At 33.6% G+C, this 21,088-nt stretch overlaps 2 protein-coding genes and 2 long non-coding RNA genes across 13 annotated transcripts; 1 reads left to right on the top strand and 3 right to left on the bottom strand.

Annotated features, from left to right (window-relative positions):
- The first annotated feature begins 6,592 nt into the window (after nt 1–6,592).
- On the top strand, nt 6,593–7,813 carry LOC108489925 (ESCRT-related protein CHMP1B-like). Its single transcript, XM_017794673.2, has 2 exons — nt 6,593–7,130; nt 7,371–7,813. The coding sequence occupies exons 1-2, from the start codon at nt 6,806–6,808 to the stop codon at nt 7,655–7,657; spliced, it is 612 nt and encodes a 203-aa protein (XP_017650162.1). The 5' UTR covers nt 6,593–6,805; the 3' UTR covers nt 7,658–7,813.
- A 402-nt stretch (nt 7,814–8,215) lies between these two features.
- On the bottom strand, nt 8,216–9,976 carry LOC108489926 (uncharacterized). The gene is made up of 4 exons (XR_001872059.2): nt 9,635–9,976; nt 9,360–9,533; nt 9,129–9,219; nt 8,216–8,471 (listed from the first exon to the last, which is right to left on the bottom strand). It is a non-coding gene; the product is annotated as an uncharacterized LOC108489926 (long non-coding RNA).
- A 900-nt stretch (nt 9,977–10,876) lies between these two features.
- LOC128293073 (uncharacterized) lies at nt 10,877–11,924 on the bottom strand. The gene is made up of 3 exons (XR_008283115.1): nt 11,812–11,924; nt 11,658–11,701; nt 10,877–11,029 (listed from the first exon to the last, which is right to left on the bottom strand). It is a non-coding gene; the product is annotated as an uncharacterized LOC128293073 (long non-coding RNA).
- A 2,129-nt stretch (nt 11,925–14,053) lies between these two features.
- LOC108453426 (putative disease resistance protein RGA3) lies at nt 14,054–20,830 on the bottom strand. 10 transcript variants are annotated; one of them, XM_053028266.1, is made up of 6 exons: nt 17,578–20,829; nt 16,677–17,448; nt 16,194–16,234; nt 16,033–16,101; nt 14,807–15,603; nt 14,054–14,437 (listed from the first exon to the last, which is right to left on the bottom strand). In XM_053028266.1, exon 1 carries the CDS (start codon nt 20,475–20,477, stop codon nt 17,625–17,627), a length of 2,853 nt encoding a protein of 950 aa, XP_052884226.1. In that variant the 5' UTR covers nt 20,478–20,829; the 3' UTR covers nt 14,054–14,437; nt 14,807–15,603; nt 16,033–16,101; nt 16,194–16,234; nt 16,677–17,448; nt 17,578–17,624. The 10 variants fall into 10 exon arrangements, with proteins under 10 accessions (XP_052884226.1, XP_052884221.1, XP_052884229.1 ...); XM_053028261.1 differs by having other exon boundaries at nt 14,807–14,930; XM_053028269.1 differs by having other exon boundaries at nt 14,807–14,930; nt 16,038–16,101.
- Between the last annotated feature and the right edge of the window lie 258 nt (nt 20,831–21,088).

Raw genomic sequence — 21,088 nt, 5'->3', positions numbered from 1 at the left:
AGCAAGAATACAATAACGTGCATTGTATCTGACTCGGGTTCTCAGCAAGTTAATTGTGTTTGATTGGGATATTTAGGACTGGTAGGTGACTGTAAAGAATATTTTCAGAAAGCATTGGTTAGTATAATGGCAGGTTCCAAACAAAGTTAGTTGAAGCATTCATGATTATTAAAATTAAGAGAAAAAAAAAGGGGGGGGGGGGAATCCATAAAAGTGCAAGTTTTAATTTACATTTTTACAGGTTAAATTTTGTTAAATTTAGAAAAGGTACCCTCAACAACCTTTAAATTGCATTTGTTGAAGATTTGACTTCTCAATTATGCATGAGTTGTTGGTATCAATTGGATTAAGTAATATAACTACTAATCAAAGTGATTTGGTGACCAAGCCTACCATATAATTATTCCCAATGTACAGAAAATTTCAATTTAAACCCATAGTTATCAGGAAACCCATTTTATTAAGAATTAGTAACCATTAATCTGCAATCAAAATTTCAAAACTAGTACTGCATAAATTAATCAAACTAGGCTTAAGTTGAAATTTTTTTATGAAAATGCCATTGTGTTTTTTTTTTTCGGTTGGTTAAACATAACATATTTTCTAATCATATAGGATGATTTTACTGTTTCATTAATGTTAAAATGTTCACTAGACTCAACACGTTTAAATAGATGGACCAAAGTTTTATAGGACTCTGGCTGCAAGAAAGTTGAAAAGTCTAGTCAATTGTGCAATGCCGTGTTACTTATCAAAGTTTAATACCCCATACTTGTACATATAAATTGTTTTATTTTTTAGTTTTAGGAATCATTTGCAACATTCTTTGTCGGCCCCAATAGGACGTAGATAACCATGTCTGTGAAGAGAAGAGTTGGCTTGGACAACGGCGACGTTGGTAGTAGTAGCAGTAACACGAAGCGGGGAAGCTTTAACCGATGTTTTTCCTTCATGGAGGTTTCGATGGAACCTGCAGTATCATCATTAGACGAGCTAGATTCCAACAAGTTCAAGGCTGAGATCAAGCGATGGGCTAAGGCTGTTGTGCGATATGCTCGTCAAGTCAGCGGCCGTTTAGGGAGAAGCTCCAGGAAAAGTGATCGATATGGGAGTTCTCGAAGCTCCTTATCTCATGCGGCTTGAAGGACTGGATGTTTTATTGATGCATGGAGATAATTGAGGGTTTTTTTCCTCGTTGGAATTTGGAAATTCATCATCCATTCAAGGCTGAAAACTGTAAATCTGACTCATAAGATTGTGTGAATTGGGTGATGATTATCCAACAAAAGATAGGATCAGAATCCATGGCTGATTGTATGAAGTTTCGATTTGTAGGGTTTTTCAGAAGGAATTACTGCCTGTGATTTCTGCTTGCATTGTATATAGTTTTCTTTTGATTGTTAAAGATTCATTTTTATTTTTTCTGAAACATTTTTGATAAAACCCTGAAGTAGAATTTTTAGAATTGCATGGTACTGTCGTCACTGATATTCATCGCAATTAATCACGTCCACAATCAGAATAAACGTTAAAATACGTTTGTTTAATAGCAATATAAATTCCTGCAAAAAAGCTAACAACCTCTTAATTTAAGTTCAGTCTCAAATAATTTCGTTCTCCTTCCCAACTATAAAAAATAAAAAATAAAAATTCCCTACTACCATCCAGAGAAAGATGTAAAAGAAGAAAAATGATAATAGATATCCTTGGTGGCATTGGTATGTACTACTTTGCTAGTTTGACTTTAGACACCGTCTATAATTTGTAGACACCATCATAACCCCATGTTTCTATTTATTAAATTGGATCAAAACATTTGAACAAAAAAAAAAAAAAAGAAAAAGAAAACCAATTGTGAAAGATTATCTAAAACTTGTTTCTTAAGTTATTGTAATGAAAGGTTTTTCGTAGCATAAGCTTGTTTTGTACTGCTAACCTAAAGATGAAATATTAATATTTAATATTTAATATAATAATTTATAAATCCAAGTAAAATTAATTATTTTTATAATTTTTTGAAGCATTAATTTTCTAATTATATAAGTAGATTAATGGATTATATTTTATTATATATTTATACTTTTATTTAAATATTTTATAAAATGTCACAGATTAATTTAATATCAATTTAATTGAAAATTTACTAAAATATCATTAATATATATAAAGTGAGTTATATTGTTTTAGGATATTTTTATCTTTTATATTTTTATATAAATTCATTAAAATGGATCATTATGAGATTTTAAACATAATAATTTTAAGGATTTATATAACGACCCAAAATTGTGAGGCACCGAAAAGTGTGTTATCGGGATTCTGTCTTAGTAAACCGAGTTAGTAAATAATTATTAGGAGTAATTATGAGTCTAATAGTGTGTTTAATTAGATTTTATTTAGTGAATCTAGCTTAATTTAAAGTAATTAGGAAAAAGATCAAATTGAATAAAGAGTGAAAGTCTAATTATAGATTAAAAGAAAGTAAAAGGGCTAAAATGACAATTAAGCCATTTAGCATAGTTGAGGCGGCATAAAGGGAATAAAATCTAAGATTTTATTTGTTTTAATTATATAATTAATTATATTTAAATATAATTTATATTATATGAATTTATGATAATTAAATTATAATGATATTATATTATTAAATAAATCAAAATATGCCAATTGTATGGATATGATAAAATACATGTGTAATATATGTATTTGTACATTTGTAATATAATTGTATATATTTCCTTAAATTTTAAGTAAAAGATATTTATTAATTAAATTATTATATTCTAAAAAAAATTATTTGATAAATTAGTTAGATTAAGAAAATTGTAAGGTAATGATATGATACAAATGTATTAATTATATTTGTTATTAAAATAGATATTTTATAATTATTAATTAACTTAAATATAAAATAAAGTAAATGAAACATAAAACAAAAGAAAACAAAGCTAAAAGTAACAGAGGCCATTTCGAAACAGAGCAGGAAAGAAAAAGGAAAGAAAGAAGAAAGGGAAAATTAAGATTTTAAAGATTGAAGTTTAATTACTAATATCGAGCCTGAAGGATCGGCCCAAAAAAGAAAAGAAAAGATCGTCGATGATTAAATCTAAAGAGAATTCTGGTTTGTATCACTATAATTCAAACATTATTATTATTATGTGTTTAATTTACTAATTATGTGTGGTAAGTATTTTAAGGTAAGTGTTTAGTAAAATGATAAATTTATGACTGGTCTGAAATTGAGACCGACATCGAATCGAACTATGGAATCTTGAATATTGTTTTGAGTCTTGAATTGAATTGTGAAGTTATGAATATTGTTATGTGTACTGCATTGAACTGTGAAATTACTGAAGTAATGAATTACTGCAATATTATAAAACTGATTGAAATAAGGAATTATATTCGATACTGAACTGAGATGGAAATTGCACTGAAAAGTGAATTAAATACCATATTAACTAGTCGGGCTAGTTGGATATAGTTAGCATGTCATAGGATATGGAAGAGTACAAATTTTTGCTTACATCGATCGGCACTTATGTGCCGACTCATCGTTATTGTTGTTGCATCGATTCGACACTTTGTGTGTCGAAATCGCTATCAAATTATTGTTATAGATTCAAGACTACCGTTATCATATCGCTACCTTTATGTTTATTATTTAGGTATCAGTAATTGTTAAGGCACAATGTGCCGTATTGGTGTGTTGGTTGAAATCCGTGTATCCGCCGAGTCCGAGTCAAGTTAATAGGGACAAATGAAATAAATTTACTGATAAAACTAAATTTGAATGATATGGCATATGTGAAAGGTTGTAGAAGTCAAGTACTAAACCAGCATTCAAAGCCAGACTAGACTTCAGAAAACTTTTGGTGATGCATATTTTCTTTTGGTAATGTGGTATATACATAGAATGTGTATAAAGGTTATTATGTTTTGAATATAAATGGTCAAAAATGTTAGTATTACAAGTCTAAAAATTATAATGAAAGAAGTTTATCCATTTCAATTTAATTAGTACATTGATATATTTAAATTGACATTATATTGATTGAGTTTGATTAGAAGGTGTTTAGAATAGAAAATGAGCATGTGAGATGAGTTGGTTGAATTGGTTATGTTTGAAATGGATACGGTTTTAATTGCAGGGGGTTTTATGTAAAAATAAGCAGAAATCCTGTCGAAATTTATATAAAAAAATAATTTCCGGAGTACTTGAACGAGTCCCGTTTCATTTTTGATACATGTTTTAGACTTTGAGAGTTTATTATAGGGACTTAGTTATTAAATTATACTATGAATGTTATTTTATTTGTGAATTATTCGTAAGTTATCTGATATATCCGATAATGTCTTGTAACCCTGTTCTAGCGACGGTTTGGGGTTAGAGGCTATTACAATTTAATTTTATTATTTCAACACAATTTATTTAATTTATATATAAATTTTAATAAATATATTTAAAGTTAAATATAAAATTGATACCCAAACTTATTTATTTCTCTCAGATTAATACTTATAGTTTTTTTTGTCCCAAGTTGATACCTGAACTTTTTTTTCCTTAACTATATTGGTATCTCAGGCTAACATTATTAATTTTTTGTTGATGTGGCAGCATTGGCCAATCGTGCGGTGCCCCATGGATGGCTATTTGTACCTCTTTTTTATTTTCCCTCTTTTCCTTTCCTTTTTCTCTTCTTCTTTTTCTTTCTCCTACCCTAGCTGCTTCTACACCACTGCTAGGCCACCATCTGGCCTCCTCCAGTGAGTTATCCGACCAACGACGACACCAAAGTTGCGTGGAGATTCCCTTGTCCTCTTCTTTCCTATTCTACTAATATGACGGCTATGGCGACGACGAGATTTCCTTCTCCTTCTTCTCTTCTTTCCTTTCACTTTTTTTTCTAAAAATCCTTGCAAACAACTCCCACCCACCAATTTTTCTCATCCAGATCCAAAAATAATTGTTTAAACCTATTTTATACTTCAATTTTAAGTTCTTTTTAAACAAAAAAAAAACCCATCTTCTACAAAGGTTGCCAATTGTTTTTCAAGGTAGATTTTTTACAATTTTTTTGAGATTAATACTTGCAAGTTGCCATCTATTTGCAATTGGCGCACCGACAAGCTGCCTGTTCAGACTAACCCCATCTCGATTCTGCTGAAGCTCAAATCCGGTCTATCTTTCCAATACTTTTCTACTTTTCCTCTTATCATGTGTCATGAGTGGACCATGATTTATTAGTTAAGGCTAGATAAGTTTTACCAAAACGAAACTAACCTTTTATTATCCAAATACTGTTGAGAATGGAATTTTTCTTAATGGGGAAGAAAGCAAATAAATAAATATTTTACAAAATTTTAATTTAACTAAATTGAAAAAGTAAACAATTTTTTTTTCATTTTCCCTTTTTCTGAAAAAAAAAGAACTTTTTCCTTTTATCATCATGGTTAGATTGCAGCATCTTCTCCGACGAATAACACCATAAGAATATTCATCTTCTTCCCATATTTTGATTCCTCCAATAAATATAAAAGTTACCTAATAAGGGGAAAATATGTAGCTGATTGATGATGGTAAGTTCAACAAATGAATCATATTTACCCTTAATGTTTTTGGAAAAAAAATCACTGCAGTTTTCATATTCTCATACGATAGACCTTTGTAGACCACCCTAAATCCATCTAGGTCGAGCTTGTGAACGGGAGTTCAATTGTAGACATGAGAAAATGTGAGAGGAAGATGATTCAATGAACGTAAAGAGCAGGGCTTATTTGGATATAGATTTTTTTTTGAACAATTTTTCTAGTTTTTCTAGTTTTATATATTTTGATTTTTATATTATTATATATTTTTAATTTTAAATATATTTTTTAAATTCTGACATCATCATTGTCATGTGTCTTCATTTTAGAGTACTAAGTGTCCTAAATTTAACGGCATTAAACCCAAATATCAATTTTCTTAACAGGAAAAAATTTGGGTAACAATCAAGAATAAAAAATTATAAATATCAATTTTGGAGAAATAGACAAGTTTGAGTACTAATTTTATATTTAATTCATATATTTATTATATAAACTCTTTCCATCTATATTATGGTTATGTCATAATCTAATACATATAATGTAACTAGTAGATTTGGTTTCATGAGTCCCTTTAATATAAATTTGATAAAAAAATTATTAAAAATAAAGAAAAATAATATTATAAGGAAAAATATTTAATAGCCTATTAGTGAAATTTTAAACTCCACAAGGTTTGGGAATTGACAAGTATATAATAAAATATTAAAAATAAATTATAAAAAATATTAAACAATTTTTAAGATTATTTATGGAATAAAAATAGTACTACTAGTGTATCAAATATTTAAAATAAATCACATATTTTATACAAAATTTCTAAATAAAAATTTAAAAATAAATCACATATTTATAATTGAACCAAATATGATGGATACATTCATAATTTTTTTGGTAAATATATATTCATAAATCCTTGATCACTCTACATACAAATTAATTTTGAATTAAATTTTTAGTAAATATATATTTTCAATAGTGAGTACGGTATAATTTAATATATTATATGATACGGCTTTGTAGTTGCACAATGTTGGATGCTTATTTCGGAAGAAAAAGGAAATTTTGTTGATGGTCCGCTCTTTACGCGGCTTTTGGTGCTTTCGTCCCGTTTTCCCTAATTCCTAACGAAGAAAGAAAAGGAGAAAGACAGCAAAAGAAAATCTTCAACCCTTAAAGGTCAAATCTTTCTCTGCGAACAACAAAGACTCTGGCCATGGGAAACACCGAGAAGCTCCTGAACCAGATCATGGAACTAAAATTCACGTCCAAATCCCTGCAGCGCCAGGCCAGGAAGTGCGAGAAGGACGAGAAATCTGAGAAATTGAAGGTCAAGAAGGCCATCGAGAAAGGTAACATGGACGGAGCTCGTATCTACGCCGAGAACGCCATTCGGAAGCGCACTGAGCAGATGAACTACCTCCGCCTCGTGTCGCGCCTCGATGCTGTGGTTGCCAGGCTCGATACCCAGGCTAAGATGACCACCATTAATAAATCCATGGCTAATATCGTCAAGTCTCTCGAATCTTCCTTGAACACAGGTTATTTCTCCGTCAATATCTTTTTAAGATTCTGATCACCTTATCCTAATAACTTTTAGGAGAAATTGTTATTCACGAAAATTTAGTGTAAAATTGAAGAGGGGGGGGGGGGGAGGCAATTTTTCGGCAATTCTCTTTTGGGCTAAATTGGCCACAAGTAAAAAGATTGTCTAGATATTAGTCTAAAATAAATTCTTATGTGAATATGATGAAATTTGATTTTTTTTTTCTTTGTTGCAGGCAATTTGCAGAAGATGTCAGAGACAATGGATCAATTTGAGAAGCAGTTTGTGAATATGGAGGTCCAGGCAGAATTTATGGAGAGTGCTATGGCCGGTTCCACTTCATTGTCCACACCAGAAGGTGAGGTCAACAGCTTGATGCAGCAAGTTGCTGATGACTATGGCTTGGAGGTCTCTGTTGGGTTGCCACAACCTGGTGCTCATGCTGTGTCGACCAAGACAGAGGAGAAGGTTGACGAGGATGATTTGTCGAGGCGGCTTGCAGAGCTTAAGGCTAGAGGTTAGAGAAATGATGGAATTGATTTGGATGATCTTGTGATATATAATAGTACTATGATGTTTGGGATTGTAAGTGCTGGTTGAAACATCTCATTCCATATGTAAATTTGTCTGAATTGGGTTTCCCTTTATAATTTTAAATGCTGCATTTGTTTCAAATAAGTTAGCAGTTAGTGTGAATTTTAGCTGTCAAAATTATCGCCTGAATCCCTGTAATAATTTGGTGTGTGGTATGATTGGATCTCCTTGCATGCATTGCTAGAGGTTTACATGTTTGATGTTGGTCTTCGTGGTCATGTTGTTTGATAGTTTGGGCTTAATGAGGTATTTATGCATGCGAGGGTTGATAAGCGGTTTAATCTTTTCCTGCACATCAAGTCAATGGATTAGGTTAATGCTGCTGAGCTTAAGCATGCATTTTTGGATGACCCCTGTTTGGTCGACTGATGATCTTTCATTTTCATGTTTCTGCTTAATGTAGATGATTGTGTGATTTTCCCTTCTCATTGGGCATGTGAACACACAGAGATACTTAAGAGTGATGTTTAATAAGTAGTGTGCTAATTGTGGACATAGATAAACTGAATTTATCATTGAGGTTTACATGAATTAATTTTATGGTTCCAGTTCCCTGACTTGTACCCGTTATATTTCCCTGTATTATCAATGTATATATATATATATTGATATCATGCCCAAGTTCTTCCGTATTGTGTGCTAAGTAGGCCATTTCTATAGTTTCGAGATCAAAGATGAAGGTAAATCATAAAAATAGAAAAAATTGTTTTGAGTTGATATTGAGCTGATCCATGCCGCCAACCTACACACAGAATTTCCATATACAAGTTAACTACATATTCAATATCATTCAACACTAGATGTAATTGGAACAAAGAATGTTCATTATTCTCATTCTATTATGGGCATCATTTTACATATGCAAATCACTGCAACAAATCCAGAGCTTAATTTAATTGATTATTCATGCCATTATTCTAAGGTAATAGTAAAAGTGGGGTCGAATTTGGAAAAAATGATGAGCTTTAATCACTTGCACATCATATCCAAGAATCGCTCAAGTCTGTTTATTCAGCGGTATTAGACAAATTTTGAGTGCAATAAAATAAAGTCAAAATGATAATAATCGTCTCACTAAATTTCCTATGAGATTATTGGACTTTATTTTAACAAAAATATTAAAGACCCAATGATAAAAAGAAAAAAAAAGGTAACAAGTTTGAGAACAACTAAGAACTGCATCTACACCTATGTAGAAGTTACAAACTAAAATCCATATTCTAGTCCGATCATACTCAATCAAACATTAGTCTACCCTTGAGGCCTTGACTAACATGTTTGCTGTGCTTCCAACTTAATCTAAAATAATTAATTTTGAACTTGGATTTAGATGACCTCAACCAAGCAATCCATTCAGATTTACTTTTGCCATTGACAAGGTTCTCAGTTTCAACGTTACCTAGAAAGTGCCGCCAGCATTTGTCACCGGAAGCATTGTATGTGCAGCAGCTGGGATCCTTCTCTCTTGTTATTAGTTTCTTACACACTCGCTGTAACAACGGAAAAAAAAAAGTTAGACAAGTAGAAGTAACTAAAGGATCCAGTTCCAGAAAACAAGGTTATTATTCACCAGAGATTCATTATATGGGTGCATTCATGTAGAAACCTTTAACCGCAAAGGACACCATACCTTGGGGAGCCTGCTTCTGGAAGTTGACAATGATGATAGTGTCAATGGACGCCATGTTCGTAAAATATAATCTAAAAGATCCTCAAGATCTACTGATGATTTCACCACATCAAGTTTGAGATCGTAGACTTGCGGAAGAAAAATTCCCTTTGGCCTTTCATAACTGACGATATTCTTGATATAGGATGACAAGCAAAATAGCAGAAATTTGTGAGGATGTTAAATGTGAATAATAACAAAACAATATAAAAAGTAAAATCGAAAAAGGAAGATACCTTATCAGAGCGGACCACCAATTTCAAACCTCTACTGTAATCAAACTTCTAAAAAAATCCTTGCAATCTAGCAAACCAAGGGGTGTGGTTATCTTCGTTGCCTAATCGAGATTCACCTTGCCCTGATGGTTTAAAATAAAGCTTGGCTTCTTTTAAACTCGAAGGATTCAAGGAAGTAAAAGGCATCTTCTCACCTTTGTATTCGAATGAAAGAAGGTTTGGGCTAATAATATCAGCCTCTTCTAGTTGCTTGCATTCTCTCAAGATAAGTATTTTAACCTTGTAGCTCGATATTGTAATATTTTTCAAGAAATTACACTTGCTTAAGACCAACTTCTCAAGGGCAGGGAAACAAGATAGATGATTTTGAAATGATTCATCCTTCAGTGTTGCATCTTCCAATGTTAAACTCTTAAGGGCGTTGCATGTGGATAGGTCAATTTTGTAGGACCTATATTTCAGCACAACATAGCAAAATGTTTCAAGATTTGGTGCTTGAAGGTTAACTTCTTTCAGCTCAGAGCAAGTGTGGAAATCAATCCTTTTAAGTTTAGCAAGATTTGAAACCTTAAAAACTTTTAACCCAGTAGCATAGATTAGTCTGAAATCCTCAAGCAGAGGGCAGGCGCGGATCATATTCTCAATCATCTGCTCATTGACACGGAGCTTTCCAAGACACAGTTTTTGCAGATTAGAAAGATTTAGATAATTACAAGGTCCCAACTTTCAACCATTAACCCTTAATGCAGTTATCGTTCTGGCAGCTAAGACATATTGAGGTAAACTGTAGCCTTTATGCAGATCCAATGTCACAGCGAGATCTAACTCTTTGATATTGTTTCTTATTGCCAGGTCAATCCACTGGTCAACATGAGTAGTAAGTTCAGATTTACAATAAGTAATATGAAGAACAAATTTCTGTATTCTCCCATCGTTTAGCTCAACATGTCTGTGCAGGGTTTCATCGACATAATTTGCTAACATCTTCATATTTCTTTGTATCCGAGTTCGTACTTCAGAAGATGTTTTTAAACCACTCAGCTGCCCAATGATTTTCCGTTGATCAAAGACTAAACTTGAGAAAGAAGTCCATATGTCTCTCCATCTCTTTGACAGAATGCAGGTTCTAGCTGTGTCTTTGTTACAACGCAGGCGACCCATGATCTGATGGATAATATGATCAGGCAATTGTTTTGCTCCATGTTCTCGGTATCTATCTCGATTCCCTTCCTTCTAGACCTAGTGCTCCCACTAAGGATGTTTAAATCCTCTCTCTTTCGCTTTTTTTTAGAACCGGATCGTGACATTCAATCAGCAAATTCTGTTCTCTCAGTCACTGTGATGGAATTATTTTTTTCTTTCTTTCTTTCCAGATGGTTTCTTCCTCAGAGGCTTCTGCACAACAATTCTATGTAAAAACAAATTGATCCACTATTGAGGAATCCATGGAGGTTGCCATACATTGACGAAGGAAGTTTCTTCCCCACTTTTGGACAATAAATTTGATTGAAAGAGCCAAAATTAACCAAAGTATGAACAAAAAGATCTAAGAATGAATGCACAGATAAAATTTCAGTACACTACCAAAGGGAAAAATTTTCCCAGGATGGAACCTGAAGTTCTTGTAAAATTTGAGAGCTTGTTCTCAATGGTTGAACTTAAATGTGCACGATCAAAAGTTCTTAAGGTTCACTTGCAGATTAGTTCTAAAACAAAAAACTCAGTTCACTTTGCTAAATTCTGCTTTTCTACAAATATCATCCACTTGAAAACTGCATATTTATGTAATTGAGAAAATTCTCAAATTGCTATCAGAGTGAGAGCTCTAAGGTTGCTACATGATTTTCCATTTAGATTGAAGAATGCTAACTAATTTTTTAATTGCAACAAAAAGGGTTATTGACACAAAATTAATCAGCCTCACTATACCAGACATAAAAATAGTTTATTTTAAAGCTAGTTTTGTTAAACCAGATAGAAGAATTTTATTGAGGAGGTGGTAAGTATCCAGAGAGAATAATACCGGTTTATCCAAAGAAACAGTAGTAACTTGTTGGTCGGCAAGTCCTGACATGAAAAAGATAAAGCATAGAATGGTGGAAAATTTACAAGAGAATCAAACAGAAAGTAACATAATTTACAGGGAAAAGAAAAGCAGTGAATGGTGGAAATTTTACCTGGCTTAGCCAAAGCTTTCAAGAACCGCTACGAGAAGAGTCAACGCAATGGTTCATTCACAATTGGGCCTAGGGTAGGGCTATTTTATTTTGATAATAGGGGTAGCGTTTATTTATGCATCATATTAGATAAATAGATTTTGTATTTTTTTAATTTTTTAAGAAATAAAACAATATATGATCCTTACATTTCGTAATTTTTTTTCAATTTAATCTATATAATTTTAAAAAAAATTCTAAAACATAATAAATTATAAAAATGCCATCAGTTAAAGAAAACCGTTCGTCCACTGGACTCCGGATTGATAATGTTTTGGATTCGATTCAATTGATTTAATAATTTTTTTTTTTAAATCAAAGGATTGGTTTAATAATTTAATTGTATTGAAAAGGAGATTTTATCGTTTCGAAGCCTAATTACTCCCTTTGAAACAGTAGCAGAGGAGAAATTTGTAGCACTGGAAGATTCATTCGCGGAGGTCTGTGTTTTAATCATGGAATCCAATAGATTTAACATCTCCTTCTTCAATCCCTTCTCAAAAAGGATCCTTTTTTTTTTCTTCTCATTTTTAATTACCGCAACTCCTCCTGCATGTGTGAATTGGAATCCAACAGTTGTATTTTCATGTTCTTCATTGAACTCATCGAATTAGTTCTCTGAAATCCCCAACGGGTTTCTTGAGCTTTTTGATTGATTGGATGGGGTTATTAGGAGGAAGATACTTGAGAAATCTGAATTGGGATATGAGGGTTACTGGCATTGTTGGCTTCGTTGGGAGTGGTAAACCTCCTTTTTTTGCTATAAGGGTGGACATGGATGCTCTGGCTATGCAGGTTTAAGTAATTTTATTGTCTGCTTTTTAACTAGTGCTGCTGTATGTATTTGAACTTAATATTTCATTCCTCCATTGAATTTGTATTACTTTAGCATGTTTAACAATGATGCTGGTATGAACTTGGTTTTTGCAAACCAGCAAGCATGATTCAAGTTAAACCCTGGAACATCCTGATGTTTTCCCATTCTTTTTTTTTTTTTTTTGTTCTTCCATTACTTCATTCTATCCTTTGCTACTTGTGCATATTAAAGGGCTAAGAAGGATATCACAAAGAACTATTCCTTTCTATTGACATTCTACGTCTCAGCACACTCGCACAAAGTTGGAATTTTGTGAAACTTAACAAAGCATGCAAAATTGCAAGGGAGCGGTGCTTTGAATGTCATTCCAGATTCAGTCACAATCGGTGGGACTTTCCGAGCATTTTCAGAAGAAAATTTAGCACAACTTAAGCAGCGAATCCAGGAGGTATATAAGTTGGACGTTTTATGAGCCATTTCGCAAATCGTTCAGCAATTCATTTTTTAAGTCACCAAAGTTAAAGAAAAGAAAAACCTTGTGAACAACTAAGGGGTACGTTTGGTTCATCAGAATGGAATAAATTTGTAATTGAATAGAATTTGTAATGGAATAGAAATGTAATCGAGAATTCAAATTGTTTGGTTGAATGGAATGGAATAGAACGTAATAAGATTCTTGTGTTTGATTGAATAGAATGATATTGTAATAGCATAAGGAAAAAAACTAAAATGACTAGAATACCCTTAATAGAATTTTTTAAATAGATAATTATTGTTATTGTTATTAATTTATAATAGGATTATTATTAAATATAATTTAATAATAAATAATAAATAATTTAATTATACTTTAATATAATTATTATTAAATATAATTTAATAAAGATAATAATATATAATTTAATAACATTCTTAATATAATTATTATTAAAATATGAATGAATAAAATCATAATATATAATATTAAAAATAGTATATAACTATTTTATTATTTTTAAATTACAATACATATTTAATATGTTAAAATATTATTAGCGAAACAAATAATTTAATTATGTTCTATAAATTAATCTTCCTATAAATTAATCTCAATTTTATGGTATCATCTAAAGTTTCATTTGGACTATAATAACTGGTGTCATTATATTCCTATAAATTAATCCCAAATTTATGGTTTCAACTAAAATTTCATTTGTTATTTACATAATTTTTATATAATTTTTTATTTGTGTTATTATCTAAAATTGATAAATTGTATTAAACATGAAATTTTTATTAAAAGAGAAAGTCACAAAGCACCAAAAGAAAAAGTGTTATCTTTTTATTTTTCTACTTGTCCACCATTGGTATTAGTATTGCTGAAACATTTGTATAAATAGTCTGAAATTTGGTACCAACATAATAAAATTATATAAATAGTCTGAAATTTTTATTTTTCTACTTATCCATTGGTATTAGGATCACTGAAGCATCGAAAAGAAAAGGCACAAACATTTTATTTCTATTTATTCAACACTCGGAATATTGTCAAGTTGCAATATCTCCTCTATTTCCAAAGAAACCAATTGGGGACAATCCAAAATCATAATAAAATGATGTCAAAACTTAACCCATATTGCGATAAAGATTCTAACTCTTTCTAACCAAATATGTCAAAATTTATTGAGTTTGCGAATCTCAACAATGCCTTCTCTGCTGAATCTCAACAATGCCTTCTTTACTGAAATATCAAATTTATTGAGTTACTCGGCCTTGCATTTGCTAGTTTACCTGTTATTAGTAATTTAACACAAAGGCAAGGTTAGAACATCCAAGAAAAGAAAATCATTATTTAAGGTAATTAAAACGAATACTATTCCTAGCAGCGGCAGGTTAACATCCTTCATTACATCACTTTTAATATGACAGAACAAAATACAGCTACATTTGGCGAATATGATCGTTAATTTGTTAAATAGCCAGCCCCAGCCAATATGTCTGAATATGCTATTCCCCCCTTCCCTCCCTACTCTTTTCTCAGATTAAAACCGGTTGTCATTGATTCAGATTAAAAAGAATATGGTTTATCATCATGGACTTAACTGAGACAAAGAAACACAAATTAGGGAAAATAAAACAATTAACAGGTGAAAGGCTTACTAGCTGATATGAACAAAGAAGCTAATTTATCAGCTGCTTTTGGAGTTGAACCCAGTTGCTGTAATCTTGCACTAGTTGCTGAAGAAGCAAAGGAACAAGTCTATCCAGTAGAGCTTGTATCATTCTGTATTAATAACAAATCCATTTTATAATATATGCATGGAAAAATTAGAGAGTGAAAAGAAACAGCTAGAACAGAACAGAAAGATGAGATAATTAAACACGTTAACATACTAGAACAGAAATACAATCACATTATCATGCTGACATTCAAAAAAATATGACTAGAATCAAGATTCTACAGAAGTAAAATATAAATCGAATCATATGAGCCAGAACTGTCTAGTCAAAGGGGCTCTCAAATTTAGGTAATGCACCAGGAGCCTGAAAACTTTGAAATTCATACAGACCATAGATCTCACTTGTTCAGGAATTAAAGGACATCTCTAAACTCTTTCTAAAGCTGATACAGAAAATCTGAATGATGCACCCACACTCAAAAATAGATAAACAGCGTAATCCATTTGAACCTACTAAGGTACTATCGATTTGAACATTAACCTAAAATAATAAGTAGACCATGTTAAAGCACTAAAAGAGAGCATGCGAGAATCAAATAGCAGAGTTTAAAACATTCATATGTTTTTCAGTATTCAAACATAAACAAATTCAGACACAATCACTTATACAGTACTCAAATTTAAAATTTAGTCCAAAGTCTACAAAAAGAACACATAAAAAAAAGGGTACATAGCTTGGTTTTTACTTCAACTTCACAACAAATTTTGACCAAATTCCTGAGAGAAGTAAAAAAAAAAAAACAAAGGTATAAATAAATCAACATTTTGTTCAATAAAGACAAAATCATTTTTATAACACAAACTAATAAAGCAGCTGCCAGAGGGGTTGTGAAAAACTCACTAACATGTTGCTTTATTTAAAAACACTAACAACTAACAACTTGCTAGCATAAAAAACAATCGACAGCTTTGATTTTCTACCATCAGAATATATAACATCCACGGCATGAAACTTCCTGGCTGCAATTCCGGGAATTAGAATCTTATTTACCAGTGCAATTTGCCCAGAAAAAAAAACTAACAATTAAAATGTTTACAGAAAGTAACATTAATTTCACTCAGAAATCAGTTGCAATTCAACTAATTTGAACAGATTTGCAAATGATATAGCCTATATCTATATAAAAAGAACAAATCAGTTAATACCTTACCACCGTGCTGTTTTAGCTCAGACATATCATCAAAATATCCTCTATTCAATTCATCAGCACTGCCCTAAATCAAATTAAAACAATTATTTATATCAAATTTCATGGAAAAAAGAGAACGTAACAAAATTTCAATAAACAAACAAAGCTTAAACTTACAGTCTTGCTCGTTCTTTCTCCATTTTTTCCTTGCTTGCAAGCTGCACACAGAAGACAAAAAGTTAAAAAGAACTATAACTTTAAAAATCAAATATTTTAGAGTTAAAAAGGGGGCGATGGAGGAATTGCCGTGTAAATATCGAAGAATCGAATGGATGATTTTGAAGCAAAATGTTGAGGAGGTGAAGGGGAAATCTTTGGGTCATGTCTTAGGAGGTCTTGACTAAATGAAATCGAAGCTTGTGCCCTGTTTATCACTCGGTTTACCCTCAACATTCTTGGTTTTCGATTTAGATTTCAATTCCCCCTCTAAGAACCCTCTTGCTCTTTCCAGCAATAGATGGAATTTTACAGATCAAGAAAAAGAAACGGAAGAGAGGAAAAGAAAACTCTATTGAGAGAAAAAAAAAGAAAGCAGAAAAAAGATGGCTGAAAATTTGGAAGAGAAGAATATGGAAGGAACAGAGGGAGAAAATGTTTTACCTGACCCTGCGATGAAGGATTGTCCGTCTGCTTTTTTCAAGTGAGAAAGTGGGAGAAGGGGAGAGGGCAAAGTGGGGAGCGTCTTTGTATTGAGCGTTTCCTTAAACACCGAATCAGTAATCGGTGCTGATGAAACGGAATAGAAATAATACAATTTCTTTGCATAGGAGCGTAATGGAATAAGCCCGTAATAGGGCATTCCATTGAACCAAACAAGTGTTTAGTGTGGGCCCACGGAATAGGCTTGTAATGGCATAGCCATTACACTGAACCAAACATGCCATAAAGGTTTTGAAAGAGGTTCACAAGTTACCTTTTTCTAGATTTCCTGTGTTTTGAAGATAGTACTACTTAGAGCCACTGCATATAGGTGCAATGCAACTGCTGATTTCAATTAAAAAGAGAATCCGGCTACCGATTTCCCTCCAACTGTAAACAACAAGGACTTGCACAATCACTTCTGGGAAGTGGCAGGGGATATGCTTGGTGCAGCCAGTGATGGGATCCGAGGACTTTGCATTTTACCAAGAGGCAATTCCAGCGTATCATTCTTCATGCCTGGTATGCAAGATGTGACCAAACCGCTGCTCGTAACAGTCTACTCTCCCTACCTTATGATCAATGAAGATGTTCTTCCTTATGGTGCTGCACTTCATGCATCATTGGCTATGAGGATCCGCAATGGGATTGACACTTTTATTAATGCTGCTTAGGATACAACCTTCTTAATTCAAGTTCATCAACATCAGTGCTCCAAATAACGAGTTGCCATCTATACAATCAAATGTGTAAACTATATGATCATTGTACCAATTCAGTTGGTAATACCCGGAAAAAGAACTCCAAGAAAGTCGCATAAATTGGAGCAAAAAAATCAAAAGCAGTAATGAACGAATCATACCAGTTCAATAGTTGGAAAATATTATATCCTGAATCCAGAGAAGAAGTTCAATGGCTACTTCTTTGAACATAAACACCATCGAGTCTAATGTTCGGAATGCGAGAGATGTTGGACCACTCTTTTTGGCAGTATTCTACAAGAACGGGGCACCAATCAACGCTCAGTTCCTTTAGGCTTGTCAATCCAAGAAGGTAGTGCGGCAAAGCCTTTAACATCCCGCATCTCTGAAGGTCCAAGGACTGAAGCCGTGGCATGATTGCGTTATCCATTTCTGCAACTCTTGTAGATGGGATTTCACAATTAATCCAGTGTTTCCACTTTACCATGTTTGAGAAGCGAAGAGATTTCAAATTTGGGAAGGCAATCATAGGTGATGAAGATGGAGGAGTTGATGTTTGCCCCTCTTCTTTTCTTAATCCCAGAAATTCCTCCCCCACTTTCTTCACTCCGTTCATGTTTAATATTTGGAGTGATTCTAAGGAAGGCAGTTCTCCTAAGGGAGGCAAAAGAGTCCAGTTTCTGCAATTGCCGAGTGTAACATGCCTCAGCTGGGCCAACGCTGATGAGTTCAGCCAACTGGGGAACAAGATGGGTCCATTGAAGCACCTTATGTCCAACCTTTCCATGTTACCAGGTGGCTGTAAGGCTTCAAGAATCGTATCTTCATCACACATTCTCGCAGTACTGGAATCAAAGTTCAGAGTCAAACCGAAGAGGTCTTTCTTGCTATGCAGTTTTGCTTTTCTAGCCTCAGTCACATCTCCTGCATTTCCCAATCCTCGTATCTTTAAATCCCCTCGAAGGTAACTCAAGTTGGCCAAATCTCCAAGGGTAAATGTTTTATTGCCATTGGAACCATCGCTCACCACTACCTCCTTTAATGACCGAAGGCCTGTTAGTCTTCGCATTCCTTTAGGCATGGATCTCAACCCGAACGTCTCCCAATTATCAAGGTGCCTCAAATTCATAAGCTTTCCAATCCCAGAAGGGAGTTTTAGAAGACTTCGACATCGCGTTAGGTCTAAAGTCTGTAGATTATACAAATCACACAAGGTTTCTGGCAATTCTAGCAGATCATGGTTATTGCTGAGCTTCAGGTATCTCAAATTTATCAATTTCCCTATCTCTTTTGGTATTTCTTTAATCGAACCCCAACTCAAGTCCAAACTCCTTAGGCATTTCAATTGATCAAATAACTTAGGCAAGGCTCCGCTGATCAAACTGTTTTTGTTATATGACTTGATTAACAGGCTACGAAGCTTTTCAACGTTACAAATGTAAGAAGGAAATGGACTCTCCTTCTCAAGCACCATAACCAGATGACGAAAATTTCCATTGTAAGAGTCTATCCTTGAAGGCTCTTTTACAACTTCCATTGCCAGCATAAGACATTCATTTTTGGTCAAAAACCGTGCAAAATCGTGCACTATATCATGCATTTTGCATTTCATGACACTGTTGTTGTTTTCATCTTTTTGGAAGTCTTGAAAGAAGGAGCGCATGGCTAAGTCATCAAAGCATTCTTCACCAATGAGCTCCATCTCTTTATGTAACATTCCCCTGAAGAAACCTTGGGCCATCCACAATTTGATCAACTTATCTTTCTCTATCACTGAATCTTTTATAAACAGGGCACAATATGCAAAGCACTGCCTCAAGGTTGAAGGCAAATCATAGTAGCTCAATAACAGGGGAGGGAAAAGACCTTTCTCTACTTCTTCAAGTTCCCATAGCTCGCTGTCCAACACACTCTGCCACTGTTCTTTGGACTTTTTGAAGCGTAAGAGTCCCCCAAGAACCTTTGCAGCAAGCGGCAAGCCCTTGCATTTTTTTGCTATCTTCTTTCCAATTTCCTCCAAACCTTTGCGGTCCCCACTAGGTCTTCCGAATAATGCAACCTGACTGAACAACGACCAACATTCCTCCTCATACAGTTGCCCTAACGGGAACAGCATCGTGCTCCCCATGATTTTCGCAACATTCTCCTTACGTGTGGTGATCAAGACCTTGCTTCCCGGAGTTCCGCACTTGAGAGAGTGTTTCAATGATTCCCACTTCATGGGATCTTCGGTCCACACATCATCCAAAATGAGAAGGAACTTCTTCCTCTCGATTGATAGATGTATCTTCTGTAACAAACTCTCTAGTTCAGCCACACTGGGGGCCTTTCCGGTTAAAGCTTCAAGAATGGCTTTGGCAACTCTAATCTCATCAAAAGGATCCGAGACGCACACCCATATTCTTTTCTCAAAGAATGCTTTCACCTCCTGGTCATTGTAGGCTAATTGGGCAAGAGTTGTTTTCCCGATCCCTCCCATTCCAACTACAGAGATGATAGGAAGGCCTTGTTGTTGACTATTTTCGAAGAGCAACGTACGAATTATAGCATTCTTTTCTTGGTCTCTACCATAAATTTCGGACACATCTAGAAACGAGGTAGTAACTGGCCGCTCAGATTCTCCACTGTCCCTATTTAATTCAAAACTGAACATATCTTTTTCTATGGCAATCGCTTGGAATCTTTTATTCAGATCCCTTATGTTGACAGCGAAATCATGATGAAGAACAATTTTGCGGAAAAAAAAGCACGGGGATGGCATACAAAAACAAACCTTGTTGTTTGAAACTTGGAATTTAAGAACAAAGGTGTTCCAGTCATCAATCAGATCATCCATGTCATATGAGGTGGCTTTAAGCTTTTCCAACCAGAGTTTAACAGCTGCCTCCTTAACTTGCCTTTTCTCCGCATCCATCAACACTGCTTGGAGAGTCTGGAGAGTTGTTGTCAGCTTCTGGGCTTCTTTCCTTACATCCACAACAAGGGTCACCTCTTTCTCAATGTCTCGGTAAACAACGGCTGTTAGCTGCTGCAAAACTGCTGAAACAAGTGCATCGGCCATGGCTTTGCGATCAGAAACAAGAAAAATAGTTGGTTTAGATGGAAATGTTGAGTATCCGTTTGGGGTTTTACTTTTTAGCTTTGATAGTGTTTGCCTTTGTTTTTCCTCGAACCTTGCTTACTTTCGACAAAACCAAAATTCCAGTCAGTAATGCACCGGTTTTGACTTCTCCACATCCTACATTAAATAGCTTAGCGCTAATATCCTCCAAAATCATGAGGTAGCTTTTCGAAATTTACTTGCTCTCTGATTTCATTCCCTACAAAACTAAAAAAAAAATGTCTCTAAGATATGATTAATACAAGAACGAAAATAATGATTGGGTATGCTCAAGTTTTTGTGACCGATGGCAACTATTTTGGAGCAGTGCAAATGTCATGGGTTAGACCTTTCGCCTTGTAATATGTGTAGCTTTAAGCGATTCACTTGTCAAAACTCACTTAAGTCAGACATTACATCAAAAAATGAGGATTCTTTAAGGATTTCTTAAGAATTCCTTCAAGGTACCAATTTATATAGTTGTACAGCAGAAGCGATTGTCCCAAAAGAAGTTACAAATAAGCAAAAGAAAGCCAAAGAAAGAATGCACACAAGATGTCTGAGTAAATGCC

Source organism: Gossypium arboreum, chromosome 5 (assembly GCF_025698485.1).
Source record: "Gossypium arboreum isolate Shixiya-1 chromosome 5, ASM2569848v2, whole genome shotgun sequence".
NCBI classification, from domain to species: Eukaryota; Viridiplantae; Streptophyta; class Magnoliopsida; order Malvales; family Malvaceae; genus Gossypium; species Gossypium arboreum.
This window is presented reverse-complemented; position numbering and strand designations above follow the sequence as displayed.